Genomic DNA, 21,636 nt, shown 5'->3' on the forward strand with positions numbered 1-21,636 from the left:
CCATCCACAGATTTCATAATAAAAGTAACCGGCTAAGTAATATTTTTGTCAAAATTCTGTCATCAGATTTAGTCTCAATCTGACCCCTAATAGCTCAGTGTCAAAATGCTCAAGATTTTCTTTATTTTAAAAAACCTTGCTAAAAATCTTGCATTTTTCTTGCCTGTACATTACTGATGCATTTTATTTGCTTAGAGTATGGAATTTAAACATGTCTGTTGTGTTTTTAATCGAACAACACTTTTGATTGTGCAAAATTATTTTTTCTTAAAATGTATTATTTAATCATCTTATTCCTGAATGCATTAACATGGCACAAACTATACTCTAAGTATGAGGTTGTTGTATAGTCTTTGCTATTTACAATACATGATCATATGGCACAGATGTGTAATAAACCAATCATATCGAACCATTCTAACCTACCCGGTGTTTAGGTTGTGGCAAATCAGAGGCTTGATTCTGAATCTGATGCTGAGAATGGTAATATGACAAATTACTCCAAACATTTTGCTACTGTGATACCCCACAAAATGCATCTGTATAGTTTTACACAATATAATTATATAAAACATTATATACTGTAATGCACAATTTTAAAATCTCAGTAGAAAGCCTCAACAGGAACTGTACATTAACTCAAATTTTTGTAATCTGTAAACAAGCCCCTATTAAAATGAATGTTCAATATCTAAATTCATGAGCTAGTTATCAATCAAATAAATCAGACTACCTTTCCACAAATACACTACCAGTTACAGGAAGACAGAAAATAAATGTAGTGTTATCAGAAAGAATCTAAGAATATTCTATAGTATCGTAACATCTGAACAGGGCAATCGTCCCACACTACTCTCAGATATGTGTTTGTGTGTATGGGGCTTGGAGTATGTTTACCTAGTAAGAAAAGGAAGAGATACCAAAAACGGCACCACAAAGTGTCCTATTTTTGTATGTGGTCTACAAGAAACACACAAAATACCTCAATTCATTCCTCTAGAAGCTTTATTGGTGTTTGTTTACATTTCACAATGCATTCCACGGAGTTCACCACAATTGTATGAAGGATCATTCACAATTACTTGCATAACAAACAATGCTTTTAAGTTTCCATGTTACATAGTTTTGCAGCTTCAGGTATTGGGTCCACAGATAAATGACTTTTCTATTTTTTTAAGTTAATGTCTGTAAACGTGTTCTTCCAGAGATTTTACTATATTGCTGCAATGAGGTGAAATTATGTTTTGATGTATGCTCTTATCTTGCCAGATTCTGCTTAGAAATACTCAGAAGCATGAAGTGCCATGGAGCAACTTTTTGCTAGTACAACACAAGAGCCACTTCAAAAAGCAAGAAGCTTTGTGAAAGTCTACACAGTTAATCAATAAAACGGTACAATCACAGTAACACTAAATCATACCAAAAAAGGACAGATACTGAGTTTCTCCCCCCCATCCCCCGACAAAAGGTACCATTAAACTTATTAAAAAAAGATAAACCTATTTAAATTATTTCTGAAATACAATTAACGGAATACAATCTCATTCTTGGAGGTGTGAAACTCAAACATCGGAGTAAAGATTTTTTTAATCTGCTCGTTTACACCAGCCTTGATAAATACGCAGTGGCTCAAACTTATGTGCAGCGACCTTTTGGAGAAAAAAGGAGGAAAGCCAAGGAGAAAGAGGACAGATGGCCAAGCTTTTCACAGAGTGTGAGGGATTCTGTAGTGGGGAAAGATGTATGAAAAGAACAGTGTAGAGGAGGGTACCCCACCCCGACCCTCAGAGCCGCTTCTGCGGCCTAAACGTCAGACTCATCTCCAGCACAAATCACTCTTCACTCAGACTTTTTCTTGGCACCGGGAATTTTAGCCTGGATTCTAGAGGAATGACAGAAATATTAGACAAGGCGTTTAAAATATTTACAACCTAACTAAATCATGGTCATGTTAAAAGCACAAGTGGCTCCCAGGTCACCTAAATAACTAACACTAAGCAAAATGCAACAAAACAGTCTTACTTTCCAACGATGTCCTTGATCTGGTTGTTTACCAGGGCAACGTAATGGTCAATTTGTGTCTATGGGAGATGACGCAGAAGCAACAACACTACATTAGTTAAAACAGACGGGCAATGCTAACAAATCACAAATAATTAAAGCATAAATAAAGCACAATTACCATGAGATAAAAAAAAAAAAAAATGCTTACTTAAAAAAAAAGATCTTAACTTGTGCATAATATTCTCCATTAAATTAAATTAAAACCAGTTGTAATAGTAGTAGGTAACAGTAGTAGGGCTTATCAATTTGAGAATTATTTGCACAGGGTGCTTAAAGGAAATGATGTACCTGAAAAACTGAATGAACAAACAAGTCACCCAGTTGCCTTCAAAAGCAATGAGCTTTTGCACAGGTCTTGCTAAGCTCATGTTAATAAAAGACTGAAAGTAAAAAGTTAGAGTTGAAATGGTTGTGAACTTAAACTCTGAAGCGACTGGGCCTTTTTGTAGTATCTCCCAGACTGCAGACATTCGCTGTTATGCATTTCCATTCTAGTCTGGAAAGTCATTTTGCTCTATGACCATAACCTCATTGAAACATTTTGTGCAAAGGCTTTCATGCTGAATTAGCATTTTAATTATTTTTTATAAAATATGCTTGATTTGATTTAATCTGACTTGTTTTAAATTTCATTAATCACTCCTGTGACTGACACCCCTGTGCAACACAGTGAAACCATTATGCTTGACTGTAGTGTTCCCATTCTCTGAAGGATGTTCATGTTTGAGTGCCTATCAGAAGGTTATATATACACCAAAAGCTTAACTAGTAAATATGACTTCACTCTGTTCGGGTGCTTGTCTGCAGATCCACCCACAGCACACAAAAAGCATGGAGGTCTTGAAGAGACTCATCCTGCTCTTTCTTTGTTATGTGAAACAAGCCAAGTTGTACCTGCTCCTTTCCACAAAAGCATCAGGTTTTTTTTTTCCCTCCGACATTTCATCACAGGAGTCAGACATGTTTGCCATTTTCTCCAATGTCAAAGGTCATAGAACATGTCAAATCTCAAACTTGTGTTTCATCTGGAATCCCACATTTCCCAGTGATAAATACCATTTCATAGGCTGTTCAGATGCAAATTAAAAGAAGGCCCGTGGGCATTTCCCACTTTCCAACACCATTAGAACACTGCGTAACGTAGTCTTAACAGCTAGTCTAATTAAAAAGATCTAATGTGGGGATCTTGCATCTTAGGATAAGAGCTTGCAAGAATTTCTGTTAATATTCCATCACTGTTGATGGAAATTTTGAGCAGGTACCATAGCAGTATGTGAAGTACAAGTAGCTCAGCATTCATGTTTTAAAGCATGTTTGAAAAATATGGATATGGCCTTTGTGTTTACAGCTGTTCATGCCATAAAAATGACTACTAGGCTGCTGTGAGGGAGGCGTGATGCCCCAAAGCTCTGTGTATTGTAGATTACAATGTGTATTGTTACCTGATGTTTTTCATAGATTATTGGTATGGTGAAAACACAAACCAGACCTGAAAAGATAAAAGAAATATTTAAACATTCAACCTTGCCCACTGTATGACCATGGTTGCAACCTGGCAAGCAGAACATGTTCTACTTACCCAGAAACTCACTAAATTAGCCGCAGCATGTCTTCCCCTGTGTGCAGGTTAAATATAATATAATATAGGAGCTAATTAGCTTACTTTATCTTAACAATTGCAAACCAAGTAACTAACCCTTCACAGAAAGGGAAACATTCCACGGGAAGCTGTGCTTGCCGAAGGGCCACCAATTCCTGTCCTTGAGATTTTTTTATTATACGTATATACAAAATCTACTTTGTTGGACCCATTGCCCATTACAGTACCATGATGTCAATGGTCAAAGCCCGGTCATGATGTCAATGGTACTTTGAACCTCAAGTATGGCTCAGCTTGAAATACCATGCTTCAAGTGACGTAGAATACAAGAATCTACACTATTCTCTGTCCTGGCTCCTAGATGGTGGAATGAACTTCCGCTTGCTGTCCGGACAGCAGGGCACCTTGCAGTCTTCAAACGCAGACTGAAGACCCATCCATTTGTGGAATATTTAAATAACCACTGACCCTGCGCCTATGTTGACTAACTGAAACTAGTACTTATTGTAGGGTATTGTTTATTACACTGATGTTGACTAACAAACTAGTACTTATTGTTTATTGCACTTATTTATCTAAGATAGAGATTATGTATTTTGTACTTCTAGGCATCAGCATTGATCCCTAGTTCATTGGTATATTGGACTCTAACCTATCCTAATGGATAGGATGTGTTCTATAAGTAAATGACAAAGCACTTTTGTAAGTCGCTCTGGATAAGAGCATCTGCTAAATGCCATAAATGTAAATGTACAACTGAGGCATAACAAAACTAGAACTGCATCCAATATGCAAGATGCTTGCCAGTGTCTTTCCAAACTACCAGTAAAAAGCCATGGAAAGAACCCAAATCAGCCAATGATTATAGGCCTACCCAAGTATCCCGTGTAGTCAATAATATGAATGCATATTAATAAATAATAGCACTTTTGGGGAGACTCTGAAATGCAGTACATGTTCAGGGAAATGATAAATTTGGATTGTGCAGTATTAGTAACCATTAGTAAGCATTAAAAACTGGTAAGGTGGGTCCATATTTACAAAAATCCACGGCTAGAAGTTTTTGCCACGCTGTGAGATTCTGAGAGATTACTGGTTAGTTGCAAAGTAGAAATCAGATTATTGTCCAACTCGTGTAAACCCAGTTTTCCCACAATCTGATCATTAACTGCATGTAAACACGCTCACTAATAAAATGTATACCATGTATTTAAAAAGAATAAGTTTATCTATGTAAATCCGTTTTAAGATCACTGATGCAAAAGCTGAACTTCCCAATGATAGATCAATGTCAGCCAAATGGTAGTTACTTAGCTATTTAGCAAAAATAATTACTTATTAAACCAAAGCTGTGGTCAAAATCCACATAGTATAAGAAGTCTTACCCAGAATGAGAAGAGTGAGTCCATTAAACAAGGCACCAACATATGTGAGGATCCACATGACCACAGCAAACTATGATGGACACAGAGGGAGAAACAAAGCATTATTAAACAACTGACAAAAATGCTAAGATGATGCAGAGTTTCTGACTTCAAATATTTCAATTCTTCAAGCACTACTTGATTTGATTAATTGTAATCAAACTGTTGAATGTGCAATTTAAAGAATGTTATGATCTGAAGTGTTCTGGTGAACAATAAAACCTTGAGTTACATATGTACACATTATGAACCTAAAATACTTTGCCACATAACTATCAGCAGCACACAGAATGTTACTATCCATTCTTCCATTGGACAAAAAGTGAAAGTGAAGTTTGTGTGCCACCTTTATTAGAACATGGAGGAATCTCAGAGGACCCTGTGGGTCATGTGGAAGAGTCCAGTGAGGTGTTGCAGAAAATGTATAAATCTTAAAGTTGAGTCAGTGGAGACCTCCTGACCCAGTGACTGAAAGTGGACAATTCACTGCCACTGCTAGGCCTCGTGGGATTCGTGGAAGTAAGGGCCAAACATGAGAAGAAGTGAGAGTTATTGAGCCTGTTTCGAATAACAAAATTTGAGCTCGTGCCAGGCATGATACACAGCAGGGGTCGGGCATGACTCAACCAATCACAGAGAACTTGGCTTGTTGTTATTGTCTGTCCACTGCCTTTGTACCAACACTCAAGAATTCTTTCACTTTAAACTTGGGTGTGCAACATTACCACATCCAGTGCCTTACATCAAAAGTAAAGTTTGTAGAATGAAAACCAGGAACGGAAAGAAACAGTACATTGCCCTGTGTTCAGAGACAGGCCTCTCACCTTCAGAGAATCAACCAGGTCTTCGACCAAGAAAAGGCGGCGCAACTCGATAAGGACTGCGTTGACTCGCCCAAGGGCCACATCACTGTATTTATGGACCAGCTCTTGGGACAATGCAATCTCCTGGTCCAGGTACAGCCTGAACAAAGAAAATGCATTGGTCAGAAGGTCACAGAAACAACAGCTGATCTCAGTTTAGCATTTTCTTAAAACAGAACAACAAGCTTCATGGTTATGGTTTGTACATGGGGGGTGGGGGTTGGGGTCAGTCTGCATCATTGACGTGCGAGCTTAGTCCTGATTAGAGCCATGTAGTTTTTCTCAACACTAAAGGTAGTTTATTTGATCTTAACTAGGACCTCATAATAGCTCAAGAGGAAGGCTTAGTTAACACAGTCGCCAGGAAAATGGATAAGCATTTTTCCTGGCAGCTTTATTAACTGTCTCTACACACCCACCCACACCTGCCAAATGACCCCCCCCCACACACACAAAAACACGTGTGCTAACCCCACAGCTTCCTTCGGTTCTTCACTTACTTGAATGGGTGCCCCTCGTCAGATTTCTGGATGGCCTGCAGCACACCCTTATATATCCTGAAGGTGATGGAGACAGAGAGGAGGGCCAAGGCCACGTAGGAGAGAACACTGATGATGCTGCATGCGCTCAGAGAGAGCAGGAGCAGCAGCAGGGCTCCAAACACCACGCCCGTGTTCTTCACATCACGCCAGTACAGGAGATCCACCACTGTAAGCATAGAGGACAGGGCCTGAGCAACAAGACCATAAAGGTCCCGCCCTCTTTTAACTCCACCCTGACCAGGTGTCAAACTTGAGTAGTAGACGACAGAAATAAGAACCTCTGAAGAGGAGCGCAATAGCAGGGGTGCAAGTTATGTGCAACAAAATTTGAATTTGGTTTTAGAATAAGTAGCTGCCAGCCTCGAGCAGATTACTAGAAATACTTTGATTGTCCAAATGGGAAACCAGGTGTGATGATTATTGCACAAATGACTAAAATGATTAATAAACATCGTGTCTAGGTAGCCAAGTTTGACCCGACTGTTCTCTTCATGATATGACAAACTGTGAATGAAGTAAGGAAATGGATGAGGGAGAAAAATGAAGAAAGAACAAAAAAGTAGACTAGAAATATCCTGATGATATTTATCTTAGTGATGATGACCTAATGGTTAGGTGCGATATGTAGGGTACGCTGCAACTTAAAACGTGAAGAATACGGAGTGTTTGTTATTTTTACTCTTTGCCTTGAGGGTGATCTTGTTTGGGCAATTAATGTGAGGGTTATGCAAGTTTGCCTATTGTCTATATAGCAACATGTGCATTGCTCTTCAATCTTCAAACAAACAAAAACAATGTTTAAAAAGTGATCTCAGCAGTGAATATTCCCTTAAAATAATAATAATAACAACAACACAAAACAATAAGCTTGTCATTTAAGAAATAATTTTGAATTACAAAGCAATAAACAAAACTACATAAGCAAGGCCAAAGATCAATATTTGTGGCATGTCTGTATCTACAAGTTTGACATGTTTAACTTAAAAACTGCCTCTTTTAATGCACCAATAAATAATTTACCCAATTTTCCCATCTAGTGGCCTGGATGTTTCAAACATTCTGCACTTGGCTGCCTCCATGTGGGGGACCCACTCTATGGAACACAAACTGGTTCATTTGAGGACTACAAAGAAATTTGAGTCTTCATCTCATGGAAGATGTACTTTATAGAAAACAAATATTTCATAAATATTTGTTTGCTACTTTGGGGTGCTGCTTATTGCTCCTTTAATGCCAGCAAACTCTACCTATGCACATGACCCTTGCCTCACCATAACTGGGAAAAAAAACAAAAACTGAACCCTAACTGAAACTGTGCGTTTATCACGTCTCTCCGAGGTAAACCTTTCCCTTTTTTACTCAAGCACATAAGCTAGAACAGACATCAGAGCACCCTGGGAAAATCCATAGTCCAGCTTGTTAAAAAACAAACAAAAAAAACAAACAAAACGCAACGCGCTTTTGTTCCCCGTTTGTCATGCTTCTGTTAGCGGCGGGCAACACTTGGATGACCGCAGTAATTCCGGACAGGTCAGCCTAGAATTAGATATGAAAGAGGTTATTTTTTGACTCGGTGACGTATCTTTACATGGCAGGCAGATGAGTGCGGAGGCCGGCTGCAGGCGACAACGCAAATCCACTGTGCGCCATACCAAACGCACGGCGCCTCTCCATTATAACGGAGAGGCTCACGGACAGCAGACGTGCTCGCTCGTGTTTCGATGCCATCTGCAATACCCTTCATCGTCGAAACGAACGTTTAGAAACACTTGTTGATTTGCACGTTTGCATTGCATTGCCCTCTCCGGTGTACACACACGTAATCCGCGTTAGAAAGGCACCAGCGTTAACGGGAACGGCGTTAACGGGGCTTACCCACTCCGAATAGGATTGCCTACATATGGTAAGCACGAACTAGCGTCTGGGTATCTAAAAATAGCCCACACGCCGTCGACCGCGCCGATCTCCTCCAATTGCTGCATGTCGCATCAAAATTACTAACGTCCTTCCGCGTATGTTTGCATCCGCGATGCCTTTCGATGCAAACAGCAGATTCAAAATTCACCCGTCATCCCAGTCTCCCCCATCACAATCCCGACAGCCGATACGTGCAGCATGACCCATTTGTGTGCTTAACGGTAAAAAGGTGCAATAAAAACGGCATTCCCGAGGAAAAACGACACAGCTAGTATTTATCCATCAAAAATAAAATAAAGCAAACGGCGAACACGAGCCCTAACGCGCATAAACTAAGGATAAGGAGGAAAAGACTAACCCCGCTTGGCATCCATCTTGCGCCGCCCGCACTAGTACCCAGTTCCTTCAAGCGCAGTAGCCTCGCGCACTTCCTGCCAAGCCGTCTACTCAATCCACACCGTGCAACAACGTATGCTTGCAAACAGACGCTCACCTCGTGGAGACGTGCCGTTAATCGGGTGTAACAGCAGCACCTATAAATAACTTCCTAAAAACGCCCGAGAAGAGGTTTCGTTCGGTGGCAAAATTTGGAGTGTGCAGAGCAAGTGTCCATCTAATTCTAACCCATACATATGAATCGAATAAATGTGGTGGGCACAGAAAGGAAAGTAGGAACTCTAAATTCCCATAATGCAACAAATATCAACTAAAATCATAACTCTGCATGATAAAAATATTAATAACTAGCACAGCTTATCCGGATGTAAACAGAACCGTATGATTCTCACTTGTTACAACGCAAAAAAATATATAAAAAAGCCACCATTGCCACTTTGAATAACAAAATGTTGGTCAGTTTTAGGAGGGAACTTTGCATTTACTAAAAGGCACCATTAAACACAAATGCTTTGTCTCTTTATGACCATGTACTTAAAGATCATTTTGCTGTAGCTGATAGAGCTGACCCAGAACACACTGCCCTCGCTGTTGCAATGCGGGGGATTGTGACACAGCATTTCATCTGTCCCAAAGGCAGCGCTCATGATCGTCAGCAGATGCAAGCTGCCGAAAGTTTATGCCCGACTGGGAAGCTTTACATTCAGCAAGAAATATCACAAAGTTGACAAGCCTCTATTCTAAAACATAATCTGGAGATGATAAATAGGTAACTCGGTGCAAAAGAAAACTTAAATGTCAACTACAACACCACAGTAGCAATGTCATATCTAAACTGATGGCACAACATGCCTTTTTTGGCAGGTAGGAGAGTATGTGGAAGTTTGGGCCTGTGGCAGGCTACTGTTGCACATTTCCAAGGTTCTTACTACATCATAAATAGCTGCTACCCTTACAGTTAAACGCCAACTCATAAGATCACAAAGATCAAAATATAATTACAGACCTACAAATGCTTTTGCCACACATCAGCCCACCTCACCCAGAAACTTTGGACACAGCAGGTCTATCACAGCAAAGTGACTGGGTGCAAAGGTTCTCCTGACATGCACACAAATTTCCAGGACAAAGAACTGAAAATAAGCCTTCAGAAAACAAACAAAAAACACCAAATATCTTAAAGTGTAATAAAGCTGTAAGTAAACTATAAATCACTGGGGATAGTGAGATGACTGACATCTGATATTATAACCAGCTTTCTCGAATAGCTCACTCATTCATACTCTGAAGTCATTCTTCCCTCCACCTTTAAACAAAACAATTAACACTTTAAGAATCTCAGATAAAAAAAAAACAACAAAACCCACACACACAACACCCCCCCCTCCCCAACACCAGCTAACTCACAACCTCTGAGTTTTCTTCTTTATCAAAACAAACAGCTGCTGTACCCTTGTCTCTCCAGTTATTTGTGAGCAGGCACTCCTTATTGTCCATAGTTTCCCTGTAGACGATAGGGGCAGGTTTGCAGGGGATCAACTTGGCATTCCAAGTGAGGAGCGGTGAGCCGCAGTGGCAGGCGGGGCGAGGGGACCGAGTTGGAACGAGGAGAAGGAAGGCTCCCTCCACAGAGATGACTGCACCTCTCTAGCTCACTCGCTTGCTCTCTGCCTCTCTCTCAGGCTGCAGGATTGAGGTCAGCTGACTGTCTGCTGCCTCTGGGAACGACTAAATGCACTGACGCAGCAGTTCTATTTCCCCTATCAATCCCTCTCTCCACCCACTCACCCCCCCCACCCCAAGTCCTACACACACACACACCCCTTCTTTCTATCTGCAAACACAGATATACACTTTCTCTTCCCCCTCACACACTCACACACACCTTAATACAGGATTTGTGTTAAATTAAAGCTGTTTAAGCTTCTGGCAGAGCAACAGAAAGTGTAAGCTGTCAGAGCAGGTGTATGCATGATGACAATGCATTTTATTCAGACAATGAAAGAGAGCAGTCCTTTTAGGTCACGTCAAAGACGTGAAGCAGGCTGGTAAAGGAAAGAACAGGTTGGCACGTACATTTTCAACAGCAGGTCAGTCAATAATATACTAGCATATTGTGACCTGATAAAAGGGAGGTGTCCAATAGAGGGCACCGCTCTCAAAGAAAAGGTGAAGTCAGTCCTGATGTCACTTTTCCCACATATTCCAAGTAAAAGCTAAAACCTTTTCCAGAAAAGTAGTAAATTATAAACAATCTAACAATGATTATTATTTGTTATGTGGGGATTCATTTCTAGACAATCTGAAGACAAAGTTCACTGTGAAGCCTGTAGGTGTGGTTTCGAGGTCCGCTACATACATGGTCTAAATTCCAGCAACCTGCTGCCAGGCACAATTCACTGCCTAACGTAACCAAAACAGAGAGGCAATGTTACTGATAAGCTATCTATCTGTTTGTCATGTCCTGGTGTTGCAACACAAATTTCTTACTGCCCTAGCAACCTGGTGCCTTAACTATCCGCGCAAAGAATCAGAAAAATGCCTCTCCAACTACCAAACATTTTAACACCATTACAAAATGTTTGAATTAGCTCACTGGACGTGTTTGAGAGCTATTCATAAAAATAAATGAAAATTAGTCTGTAAATGATCCCTAAATACACTCTTCATTGATTGTTAGATGTCTACACAATGACCTATTGAATTGAGTACGAAAGAAAATGGGTGGGTCAGTAATTGTAGAACCGGTAGCATGTGATAAGGAAAACAGAAACATCCATGACTGCATTTAAGGTTTTTTTTCTCAGAGATAATGAAGGAGGATCATGATTGGCTACTTAAAATTAAAAGAAACATTTTACTCTTAAAGCTCATAACTATACAGATGTAGCAGGGGAAATACTCCAATGTAGATATACCAACAATCAGATAGTTTTCTTACATTAAACTTAAAAAAAGAAGTATGTTTGTAATCTACTGTTTAACAAATTTAGACACCCTTCACAAGCAAAATTTATATGGAAACAATATGAACTATATGCCTGGAAGGGCGAGGAATGTGAAATATATGACCTGAAGAAAAAATGGCAATGATTTATGAAAATGAACCAATAGGACAAAATGGTAATGGGAACTCAACACTCACTATAATAACTACAAACATACATCATGCACGTCCATCATGCCATGTGTGGGGGGGGGGAGGAACGCGATGCAGGGGGGGGGGGGGGGGGGGGGAGAAGAAAAGATGGGAAGACATGAAGGAACATTCCAGAAATAATTGGAAGGGGATAAATGTATCCAAGTAATGAGACAAGTCTCTACATCACCTGCTCCTGAGCTCAGGCTAGGCAGCTCAGTATCTTTAGGCTCCACTTTCTTTGCAGTCGGTGCCTCAGTTTTGACCACGGTGGAGGGTGCCACAGGAATCTGGGAGGTCACTTGGAAATCAGACAATTCCAGGCCTGCCTTACCTCTCCCTGGAGAGGACCCATCTAAGGGTTCGGTGAGCAGAAGGTATGAACTTTGATTTTTTATTTCTTGTGCCAGAGATCCTGCGTCTGCAAACCTCTCCTCGGGTTTTGGCACTGTGTCCTCGACGTCTGCGATTTCTGATGCCTTGGCGAATTTGGTGTTGTCAAGTGTCTCCAAAAACTCATCAATAGCACCTCTAGGTGGCTTCTCAAGAAACTCGAATTCTTCGGATGATACCTCTTGCTCAGACACCTCGTCGGCGGCCTCAGCCTCCTCCTTGGCGATGCTCTTCTCTGGTTCAATCTGGAAACTTGTCGGGTTTTTTGCCATGGCCTCCAGCACCGGAGAGAGTGAATCCGCAGAAGGGCTCTCAGAATCTGAGTGGTCCTGGGCCTTTCCAGTTGGAAAGCTGAGACACTCAAATTTGTCAACCATTGGAACAGAATCTTGACTCGAGGTTTTAAAATCGTCTTGTTCTTCGGCTATAGTTTCAATTCCCTTTGGAGAGATCTCAGCCACTTTAACAAGGTCAAAGGCACCAAACATCTGCTCTGAAGCCTTTTCTTCCTCCAGTTTCGCTTTTTCTGCAGCCCTCGCCTCAGTCTCCTCAGTCATCTCCTTGAGCAAAGGAATCTTCGTGTCAAAAGCAAATGGATTGTTCGCAGACATGGAGAAAGGGGCATTGGGTGAATCATTCCCACTTCGGTGGACTGGACTGAAATCAGGACTTCCCTCAGATGATCCTGAGTCCAGTTTGTCATGGTTATGTGGAGAAGACTTCAAAATGTCTGGGAGAGAGGGTGGTAAACCAGACTCCCCATGACCTTTAGATGCAGTTGAAAAAAGGTCAGATGAAGCAAGCTGTTGTCTCAGTGACTCAGTGACAGCTTCCCTGGAAACATATGACTGCTCAAAGTCCTGCAAAGGTGCTTCACCCTGAAACTCTCCTTCATGAGCATTCTGGACTAGGTCTGGAGAGGGACTATCAGACATCTTTGCTGCTGCTCTGGTGTCTTCTGTAGTTTCTCCAAAATGAGAGAACTCACTAACGGCACTGTCAACAGGTGAAAAGCCTTGAAAAGGATTCTTTTTCATTTCCAACATTAAGTCATCATCAGATTGGTTTAGTACATCCAGGTCGTATCTAGGTGTGTTCCTAGAAGGTGAATCATCGTTGAACGAATCCATGGTTATCTTGGTGCTGGCCTGTGAAGCTATAGGTGAAGAATTCCAGATCTCTGTTGAATTAGAAGTATGGGCAAAGTTAAAATTATAGGCCAACTTATACTTAGGTGGGGGCCTGAGATGGAGAAGATCCAGGAGAAGAAGTTCTGTATTCTTCAACCAACACTTCCTGATCACTACATTTCAGCCCATGGAACTCAAATTAACTTTAAAATGTTCCTGACTTGAAGATGATATGTTGCCATCATCAAAAGTCAGTCTAATGATGTCATGCCAGGCCAAGTTTCATCTCATCTAAAAGGGCACAAGGCCTCTTTTCCTCTGATAACAGAGTATATGTAGCTCTTACAACTAAATTAAACACATGGAATTTGAATGTTGGCCATTTATTTTCCATGATACTGGGCCCGAGTCATATCAAGCACTTCTCTTCAGTCAGACGAGAAAGGACAGGAGAGAAGGGGAAAAAGAAGCAGAAGCACTGCCTATTTCTCAAGCAGACAGAGAAGAATATGACAAATCAGGACAAACTACGCTCCTTATCTACCCAAAGACCAAGAGAAAAGGTATGTGAGTAATCAGAACATGCAGTAGCAGAAATACAGTGTGAGTAGTTTACACAATTTGATCTCACATCTACAGCTCACATAAATTAGTATATGTGTATGTATTACACATATGATTACCTTTCATAAAACTCCAATCGTGTCTCCTCAAAACAACAAAAACAGCCTCATCAAGAACTTTAAATTCACTAAGAGTATGAGAATTTACATTGCAGTGGTCTTGTAGCATTGCAATTTTTGAAAGCCTTCATGGTTAACCTTCTGAGAGCTGTTAGCGCAATTGCGGATTGGGCTTTAGCTAAATCACAAATGGAAATCTCAAGAGACTGGGGAATCACATGTTCACTTTAGCAGACAAAGTTCAGTTAAGCATAATATAAAAACATTAACATATAGTACAGGCCTAGCTTTGCATATATTGGTATTACGTGGTAGTAGCAAGTTAGTTATCAATAGTTAATAGTCAACAAGCACACAAATAGAGTAGGGAAGCCAACCAGCCCCACTGAAACCAGCAAAAAGAATTAGCAGCATGGAAAAAAAAAAAAAGAAAAAAAAAAAGAAAAAAAAAAAGAAAAAAAAAAGAACTTACCTGAAGAAAATTGCATCAGAGGTGGAGCGGCAGCAACAGCAACACTGGGAGGAAGACTGGGTTCATCTGAAGAAACCAATAAGAGTTGTGTGGAAGTATTACAGTTATGAGCTACCAAATGTTGTAAACCAAGACATGTAGCATTAAAGCTAGGAAGGAAGATCAACTGCCTAACAACTGATGGAGTCAATCCCTCCACCTCATACAGAGGATGCTCCAAGACCTTACTGTAGAGAAAACTTTTTAAAGGGGGGGGGGGGGTTATAGTCATTCTATAAGCTATGTTCATGTGAAGTTTAATAAGGCAAATAAAAAAATACATCCGAGTCATGCAGCCCAAAGACTCAGCTAGGTCACTGTCATTTAGACCACAAATTCATTACATTCAAATTAAACTGAAGTCATTAAGCCATGTAATCAGTGGCAAAAAACTGAATCGATTAATGTGTGATGCTAACTATAACTGAAAAAAACCTAGGTCAATAAAGCCACTAATGCGGCCTAAATAAAAAATGTCTCAAACCAAAAAGCACAATGTGCCTTTGTGAACAAATCCATATCTACATCAGGGCAATATTTCCTAATGTGGTCTGGCATATGCTGCATTCAGACACAATAACCTCTGTGTCCCAAATGAACTACTGAAATCAATTTGGTAACATTTTTATCATCTTTGCCTTAATGTTGAACAATTGGGTTCAATTCAGGCTGTGGTTTGATGGCAGAGGCCTGGGGTCCCAAAAGCATCATAAAACAAAGCTCATCTTTAAATATTGGAACGGGTACCCACTTCAGACAACCGTATCCATCTAGGACCTGCTCTTAGAAAAAGAATTGAAACAAAGCATGTGTACGGCATTCAGATTGTAAACTGCCCATGATGTCCACAGTAATTAACCTTCAAGATGTAATCTACAGTGAGCCAGCAAGCGCTGGTGGAAAGGACACACCCAGAGCAATGATTCATACAGCATTACTGAGAATGAACCTTTGAAATGAATTCCAGCATGGACCACTTGGTCTATATATAGGTTACTGCTATGTTTCAAATCAGCCCCTTGTATTTCCTCCTGTGTCCATCCAGCAGACGTGGGTGTGGTCCACGGAACCAAGCCGCAGAGATAATACGCTTTACATTAACAAGTTTTAAACCAGTGAAATCAAAGATCTATTCACCAACATTAAAAACGCAGTTGCGGAAATCTGCAGCATCATTGCATTAGACGCTTGCTAGCCAGCTACATTAGTTTACTAAACGCCTCCGGGAACAGTAAGGTGGTAAAGGTAGCAAACGGGATAAATGTCTTACGAATATGTCTTTATTACTCACAAAGTTCTGGATACTATTTAGTACATAAAAGAGAAATTTACATTCGCGGAGACCAACACAGAATATGTCAGAGTTTCTACTTTAGGCCAAGCTTTCCTTTCGCCCCGTTGTTGTGCATTATAGATTATGGACGTTGTATAATTATTAGGAGAAATATATTATTTCAGAGCCGCATAGTCTTATGATTTAAATCAAACTGCTGAAATTGACACACTAAATCATTGCCAAAGACATTTTTGTCTTTGTACTTTTCGATCTTAACCCCGCCCTATTGGTAAGTCTTGTGAGGCAGTTTACAACACGGCTGGACGCGAAGTCCTAACGTTACACCGTAAAGGTATTTATACAAATTTTATAGAAGGGTTTTATACACATTTCAGTCGCAATTATGAACGCGTCAAAGACAAATGTGCGCCAACCGCTAAACATTTCCACATCACAAACGGCCCAAAATTAGACGGCTAACGTCATCCTATCTAACCTAGCTACCTTAAAATCTGTATCTGAAATGAACTACATGAGCGTCAAGTTAAACAACAGCGAATAAATAGTTTAAAAGCTTTCTGCGTAATCAGATCTTTGCGGAACCAGCCCCACGTAGGTTTTCATGCCATGAGACAAATCAATTTCAAGAGGGTGTGCTCCTTTGTTTGAGTAATGTTGCTAACTGCTAGATAGCTTTAGCTTTCTCGGTAGCCATCCATAGATTCAGCATCCCGGAATGGATAGCCGGTCCATTTTTATTGTATTACGCATAAATACATTAAGATAACATCTCAAGCCTGTTGGAACCAAATACGCTATTTAGTAATGGCTAACTCGTTCTTAACCTGCTAGCTAGTGTAATATTAGTAGCTGACGCTTTCTAGCTAGTTAGCCTAGCCTAGCTAGACTACGGTGGTCAAAATTCTGCTCATTTATTTCTGTATATGCTGTATGAAACGTTCGAAGAAACATATGAGAAGATAGGGATACGGTGACATTTTCCTTTTTGGAAAAAAAAATCATCATGTATAACCAGTTATCTATGAGGTAATACGTTAGCCAGCCAGCTAACGTAGTTAGCTTATCTATGCAATAGCCGCTAGGGCTGTTTTTGTCTCGTCTCCGTTATATAGATAACAGATAAATCACCTTAAATAACAGTCAAGTCACCTTAATATAACATTTTCTGCACCAGGTGAAAAACATAATTTATAACTGACGGGTACATATGCACTCACGCGATGGTGCAGGAGCTGCAGACGTGGGCTCCTCGAGTGTGGGCTGTCCGGGGGGCGATGTGACAGTGCCCACCGGTCCGCCCGTACTAACGGGCTCCGCAGCGGGCGCTGCAGTCACTCGAGCAGACTGGAAGATCGCCTCTGGTTCAACAACGGGCGCCGCAGTCGGCCTGACAGTCTGCGTAGTGGAAATCTCCTCTTCTTGTATCACGTTTTGCTGGTATACAAACGACTCGCCAGCTGCATCCCCGGGCTTTACAGAAGATGTTCCCAACGGCTCCGCGACCACCGTGGCAGCCGCTGCGGTAACCAGTGCGTGTAGCGCTTCTGGACCAGGCACCGCGGCGGTCTTCACGGTAACCTCATAAACCGCTCCTGTCCGGGTGCTGTCGGGTTCGTGTGCCACTTCAAACGCCACAGAATTCAAGTAAGCAATTTTCTCCCGCAACTCAGTCTCGGCTGTGTTTGTAATCGGAGCAACCGCCTCCTCCGCCACCGTGCTGGTCACCAGCGCCTCGTGTTCAAGCGCTGATGGTACGGGAGGACGGAGTTGCTCCGCACCCTCTTGATGCGAACCGTGGGGCTCCGGCCGTGGACTCTCCTGCAAGCCAGTCACATACTGGGCACCACCAACCAAACCTGCATACTCATCCGTGGCATCCACGCTGATATTTAAACCACCCAGTCCAAACTCCTGCTGGGCTTTCGGCTCATCTTCGACTTCGTTTTGAGTTGTTGAGGAAACTCGTTCGCTGTCTGCCATCTTGAAAGCGTGACCAATGCTTCAGTTTCAATAGAAGACGGCAACTACCAGTTGACCCCCCCCAAGTCTGCCCGTTCGTGCGGTTATGTCTAGTATCGTGCACTGTACTGTCCGGATAACAAGTGATGAGCACCGCCACGGAGCAGCCAACCGCTATGAGCAGCGCTCAGCCAGAAGTGTGCTCGCTGCGGAAGATTGAAATACAACCAAGAGTTGACTGGTCGGTGAGAAACCAATGAAGAACCCGAGAGGGACGGACTGGGACCAAACACGCCCTTCCTCTATAACCAGTTCTACGTGGGAGCTCACGAATTCACGCTGTGGAGCCTGGGTGGATGACACAACTTTGCTGTACGAGGCAAAGTAAAAACAAAATTAAATGAAATTGTAGCAGAGAAGCAATATACTAACCTAATGTATGCAATTGGACAGTACACATCTAAGCTTTATAGCCCGCAGCTAACAGGTTACAATAAACCTGGAATAGTTTTACACAATAGCCACATGTCTTAGGCTGCAGTGTATTATATATATGGGCTAATTGATTTTTTTGTTTTTTTGACATAAGAATGTATTATAATTATTATGAATGAACAATATCTTATCCAAATTACACAGTTGTGCTGGATTCCTATAAACTGATGATAAAATTCATATTTAGCAGCTGCTGAAAGTATAAACATACCCAGAACTGTATACTATGTTTCTATTCTCTATGTCATGATTTAGACCAGGGCCACAGTTGCTTGGCCCTAAAAAATGAATGCAGTTTAGCTGTACTGCTTTGCTGGTACTTGTACTGCGTTCTTGGTGACTTAAAAGACATGTTTAACAAATATGCACAGGACAAGTATCCAGTATTCAGGAATGTTCGGTTTCTGTTGTATTAGCAATATTCTGAGCTGCATTAGCACTAGATTGAGTTTACATTTACAGCATTTAGCTGACACTTTTATCCAAAGTAACTTAGAATTATGAGTACAACTTGAGCAATTGAGGGTTAAGGGCCTTGTTCAGGGCCCCAACAGTGGCAACTTGGCAGTGGTGTGGCGTGAACTAGCAACCTTCTCATTACAGATCATGTACGTTAACCACTGACCTTAAACACCTACTGAAGACCAGACCAGTCGCCTTGATGATAAATAATCCTTCCCAAGTCACATAGATGAAAGCAGTTTCCCTACATAATGTAATACATACATAATATGGCATGTAAAGCTGCCTTTGCAATGTGCTTAGACTACTTAATCTAATTTAGCAGGCTCTTGGATTACCACAACATGTATGTTGGCTGCTGTTTCAGTCACTCAACCAGGAATGAAGGTAACAACTCACATGTCTTACACAAGAACATAACTGTTTTGGCAAGAACTTTGCAGAAATTGAAACGAGCCTTTTCTTAGGGAATAACACTCTCAGGAGATGTGCTTCAGTGGTAGTGATAGTGATAAAATGTTTTGTTGGGGCAGCACTCTTTTCATATAGCAGCACAGGATCCAGGATCAGTAAAATTGTTTCCAGTCTTTTTGCATAGCAGACACTATTTCAGGCATTTATTTGATCATTTTTGAGACATTTCTGGGCAAGCCTTGGCATACCATGCAAAGAGCTTTAGGTATTTGCCTTTTCTATGGAACAGAGCAAGGCACACACTGTACAGATTAATACCATTGTGCCTTTTTAAATGTTATGTTAGTTTATAATCATGGTATTCCTTGGCTAGGAATGGTGGTCTGCTTTCAGTGTAGTTCTGAAGGATGGATCAGTCTTAAATGATTTGAGGGTTTTTTCTAGTAATTTTTTTAAATGTTCTATCTGGAAAGCCTCTAATATCCAAACCATAGCACTGACACTTACCTTGTAATATAGTCCTTGCAAGCTGCATTATTTACATTGCACACAACTCTTCAGCCCTCTCTGTATCTGTTTCCTGCAGCAGTGTAAGAGCAGTATGTGGCTATGATACCTACCTGTCCATTCACAGTGCAGAGAATCATACAAAAGACAAGAAGCATTAGATAATGTTTGTTTAATATTTATTTAAGACCTTCTGCTGGATATTATTTGGTCCATTTGCAGTAATACTAGAAAACCCATTTTTCTGTGTGAGAATGAAAGTGAGTGACAGAGACCTTTATGGCGCGTGGTTCGCAGACGCAGAAGTCTGAGCATCTGCTGCTATCTGAGGAGTGGAGCTGTGTCTGAAAGTGGGCTAGGATAAGAGGCCAGATAGAGGTCTGTCCGCATCTGTCAAGTCTGTGAAGTGTGCTGAAAATGTTTCAGGGGAAAACGCCTTGCACACTTCGAAGGATCCTACAAGTGCTTTCTCTGAGATCTGTGTACACTGGGCCTTGGGGTATGCCCAGTGCTTGCTCTGATGTGCGCTCCTACAATTGTGTTCTCTGTGATCTGTGCATTGCAAGTAAAGAAGAAAAGGATCACATGTTTTATAGTCTTTGCCTCTATTATATAAGGGCTTCAAGATCAATTAGAATCATGCTGTGGTTTAACATTACCTGTCTGTTAAACTTGACATGCCCCATACACAACTGTAAAGCCTCATTTCACTGAAAAGATTATTTATAGAGTGTACACATACAGTTCTCAAAATAGTACTGAAAGAATGTCTGCTTTCTTTATCAAACATGACCTGAAGTATCCACTCAGATACTCTATAGCCACTAATTCAGCTCAGTCTTTTCATGGGTGATGATATAACACCAGTTAATTCTGTTTATTTTTAAGGTACGTAACAGGATAGCTGTGTTTCATACGGATGAATCTTGTTTTAGGCACCAAGGAAGCTCTCACTTTTCGACCCGAGAGGCTTTCAGCGCAGCTGACGGTGACAGCAGAAGCCCAGTATAAAGAATCTGTGGTTCACTAATTCTCTGAAGCCTCCCATTAAGAAGGGACAAGAACTGTGTGATGTGCGAGATCATCCCTGTGGAACTGACCAAGGGGATTATGACTATGTACTCCATGGTATCAGTGTGCAAGCCATGATGATAGAGTACCCTTCATCACTGCAGCTGCTCCTCACAGTTAGCTCAGCTCAAGATTGTCACTGGCTACAATCTTGCAACACTGCTCTAGAACACTTAATGAAAAAAAAAAAAGCACAAGCCTACATTAAGAACAGTAAGCGAAATGACCCTCTTTAAATGCAGGATATGAAAAGTTCAAGTTAGGCATATACAGTGATACCATGCTGGGAGATGGGCAGACCTCAAAGTAGGGAACCTTGCCCACCTTTAAAAATCAAAGATTGATCCTGTTGATTTCAATGTGTGACTTTGCTGAAAGTGACACATTGCACAGATGTAATGTGAAGAGTCAGGTTTTTACAGGCTATAGGCAAAAGAAGAATCTGTCTTCGTACTTCAAAGATAAGGGAAGCATTCTTGTTATTTGTCTGGGCTTGGGGAGGTCTGGTAGATGGCACTCTGCCAGGATGAGAAGTGCCGAGTCACTGGCATATAGATTAGGGCGGTGCTGTGCTTCTCTGGTCCTTAGGGAGAATGACCGTCCATTACCCCAGATTTCAGCAATAAACACAGACTCTGATGTCTTTATCAGGGTAAATGCCACGTTTCCTTTTAAATAATAATATTTATTGGGTGTACAAACATCTAAAAATACTGGCTCCTAGGAACAGCTATCTAATTAAGTACACATATGTATAACAGTTTTGTTT

General features: G+C 41.1%; 1 protein-coding gene across 4 annotated transcripts; it reads right to left on the reverse strand.

Annotated features, from left to right (window-relative positions):
* Positions 1–987: 987 nt before the first annotated feature.
* rtn4b (reticulon 4b) lies at positions 988–18,454 on the reverse strand. Of its 4 annotated transcripts, XM_027031473.2 has the most exons (9): positions 17,177–18,454; positions 14,624–14,689; positions 12,136–13,518; positions 6,452–6,659; positions 5,913–6,051; positions 5,050–5,119; positions 3,507–3,553; positions 2,023–2,081; positions 988–1,882 (listed from the first exon to the last, which is right to left on the reverse strand). In XM_027031473.2, exons 1-9 carry the CDS (start codon positions 17,937–17,939, stop codon positions 1,840–1,842), a joined length of 2,778 nt encoding a protein of 925 aa, XP_026887274.2. In that variant the 5' UTR covers positions 17,940–18,454; the 3' UTR covers positions 988–1,839. The 4 variants fall into 4 exon arrangements, with proteins under 4 accessions (XP_026887274.2, XP_026887275.2, XP_026887276.2 ...); XM_027031474.2 differs by lacking the exon at positions 12,136–13,518 and having other exon boundaries at positions 17,177–18,426; XM_027031475.2 differs by lacking the exons at positions 12,136–13,518; positions 14,624–14,689; positions 17,177–18,454 and adding an exon at positions 10,258–10,500.
* Between the last annotated feature and the right edge of the window lie 3,182 nt (positions 18,455–21,636).

This window comes from Electrophorus electricus, chromosome 9 (assembly GCF_013358815.1).
Source record: "Electrophorus electricus isolate fEleEle1 chromosome 9, fEleEle1.pri, whole genome shotgun sequence".
Lineage (NCBI taxonomy): Eukaryota > Metazoa > Chordata > Actinopteri > Gymnotiformes > Gymnotidae > Electrophorus > Electrophorus electricus.

Bases quoted from the DNA above. Each gene is read 5' to 3' on its own strand.
- rtn4b (XM_027031473.2), bottom strand. From the start codon at position 17,939: ATGGCAGACAGCGAACGAGTTTCCTCAACAACTCAAAACGAAGTCGAA. The intron at 6,660-12,135 runs GTGATGTAGAGA...CTATGCTTACAG, and splicing joins TAGCCTGAGCTCAGGAGCAG to TGGTGGATCTCCTGTACTGG. The intron at 6,052-6,451 runs GTAAGTGAAGAA...TTCTTTGTTCAG, and splicing joins GACGAGGGGCACCCATTCAA to GCTGTACCTGGACCAGGAGA.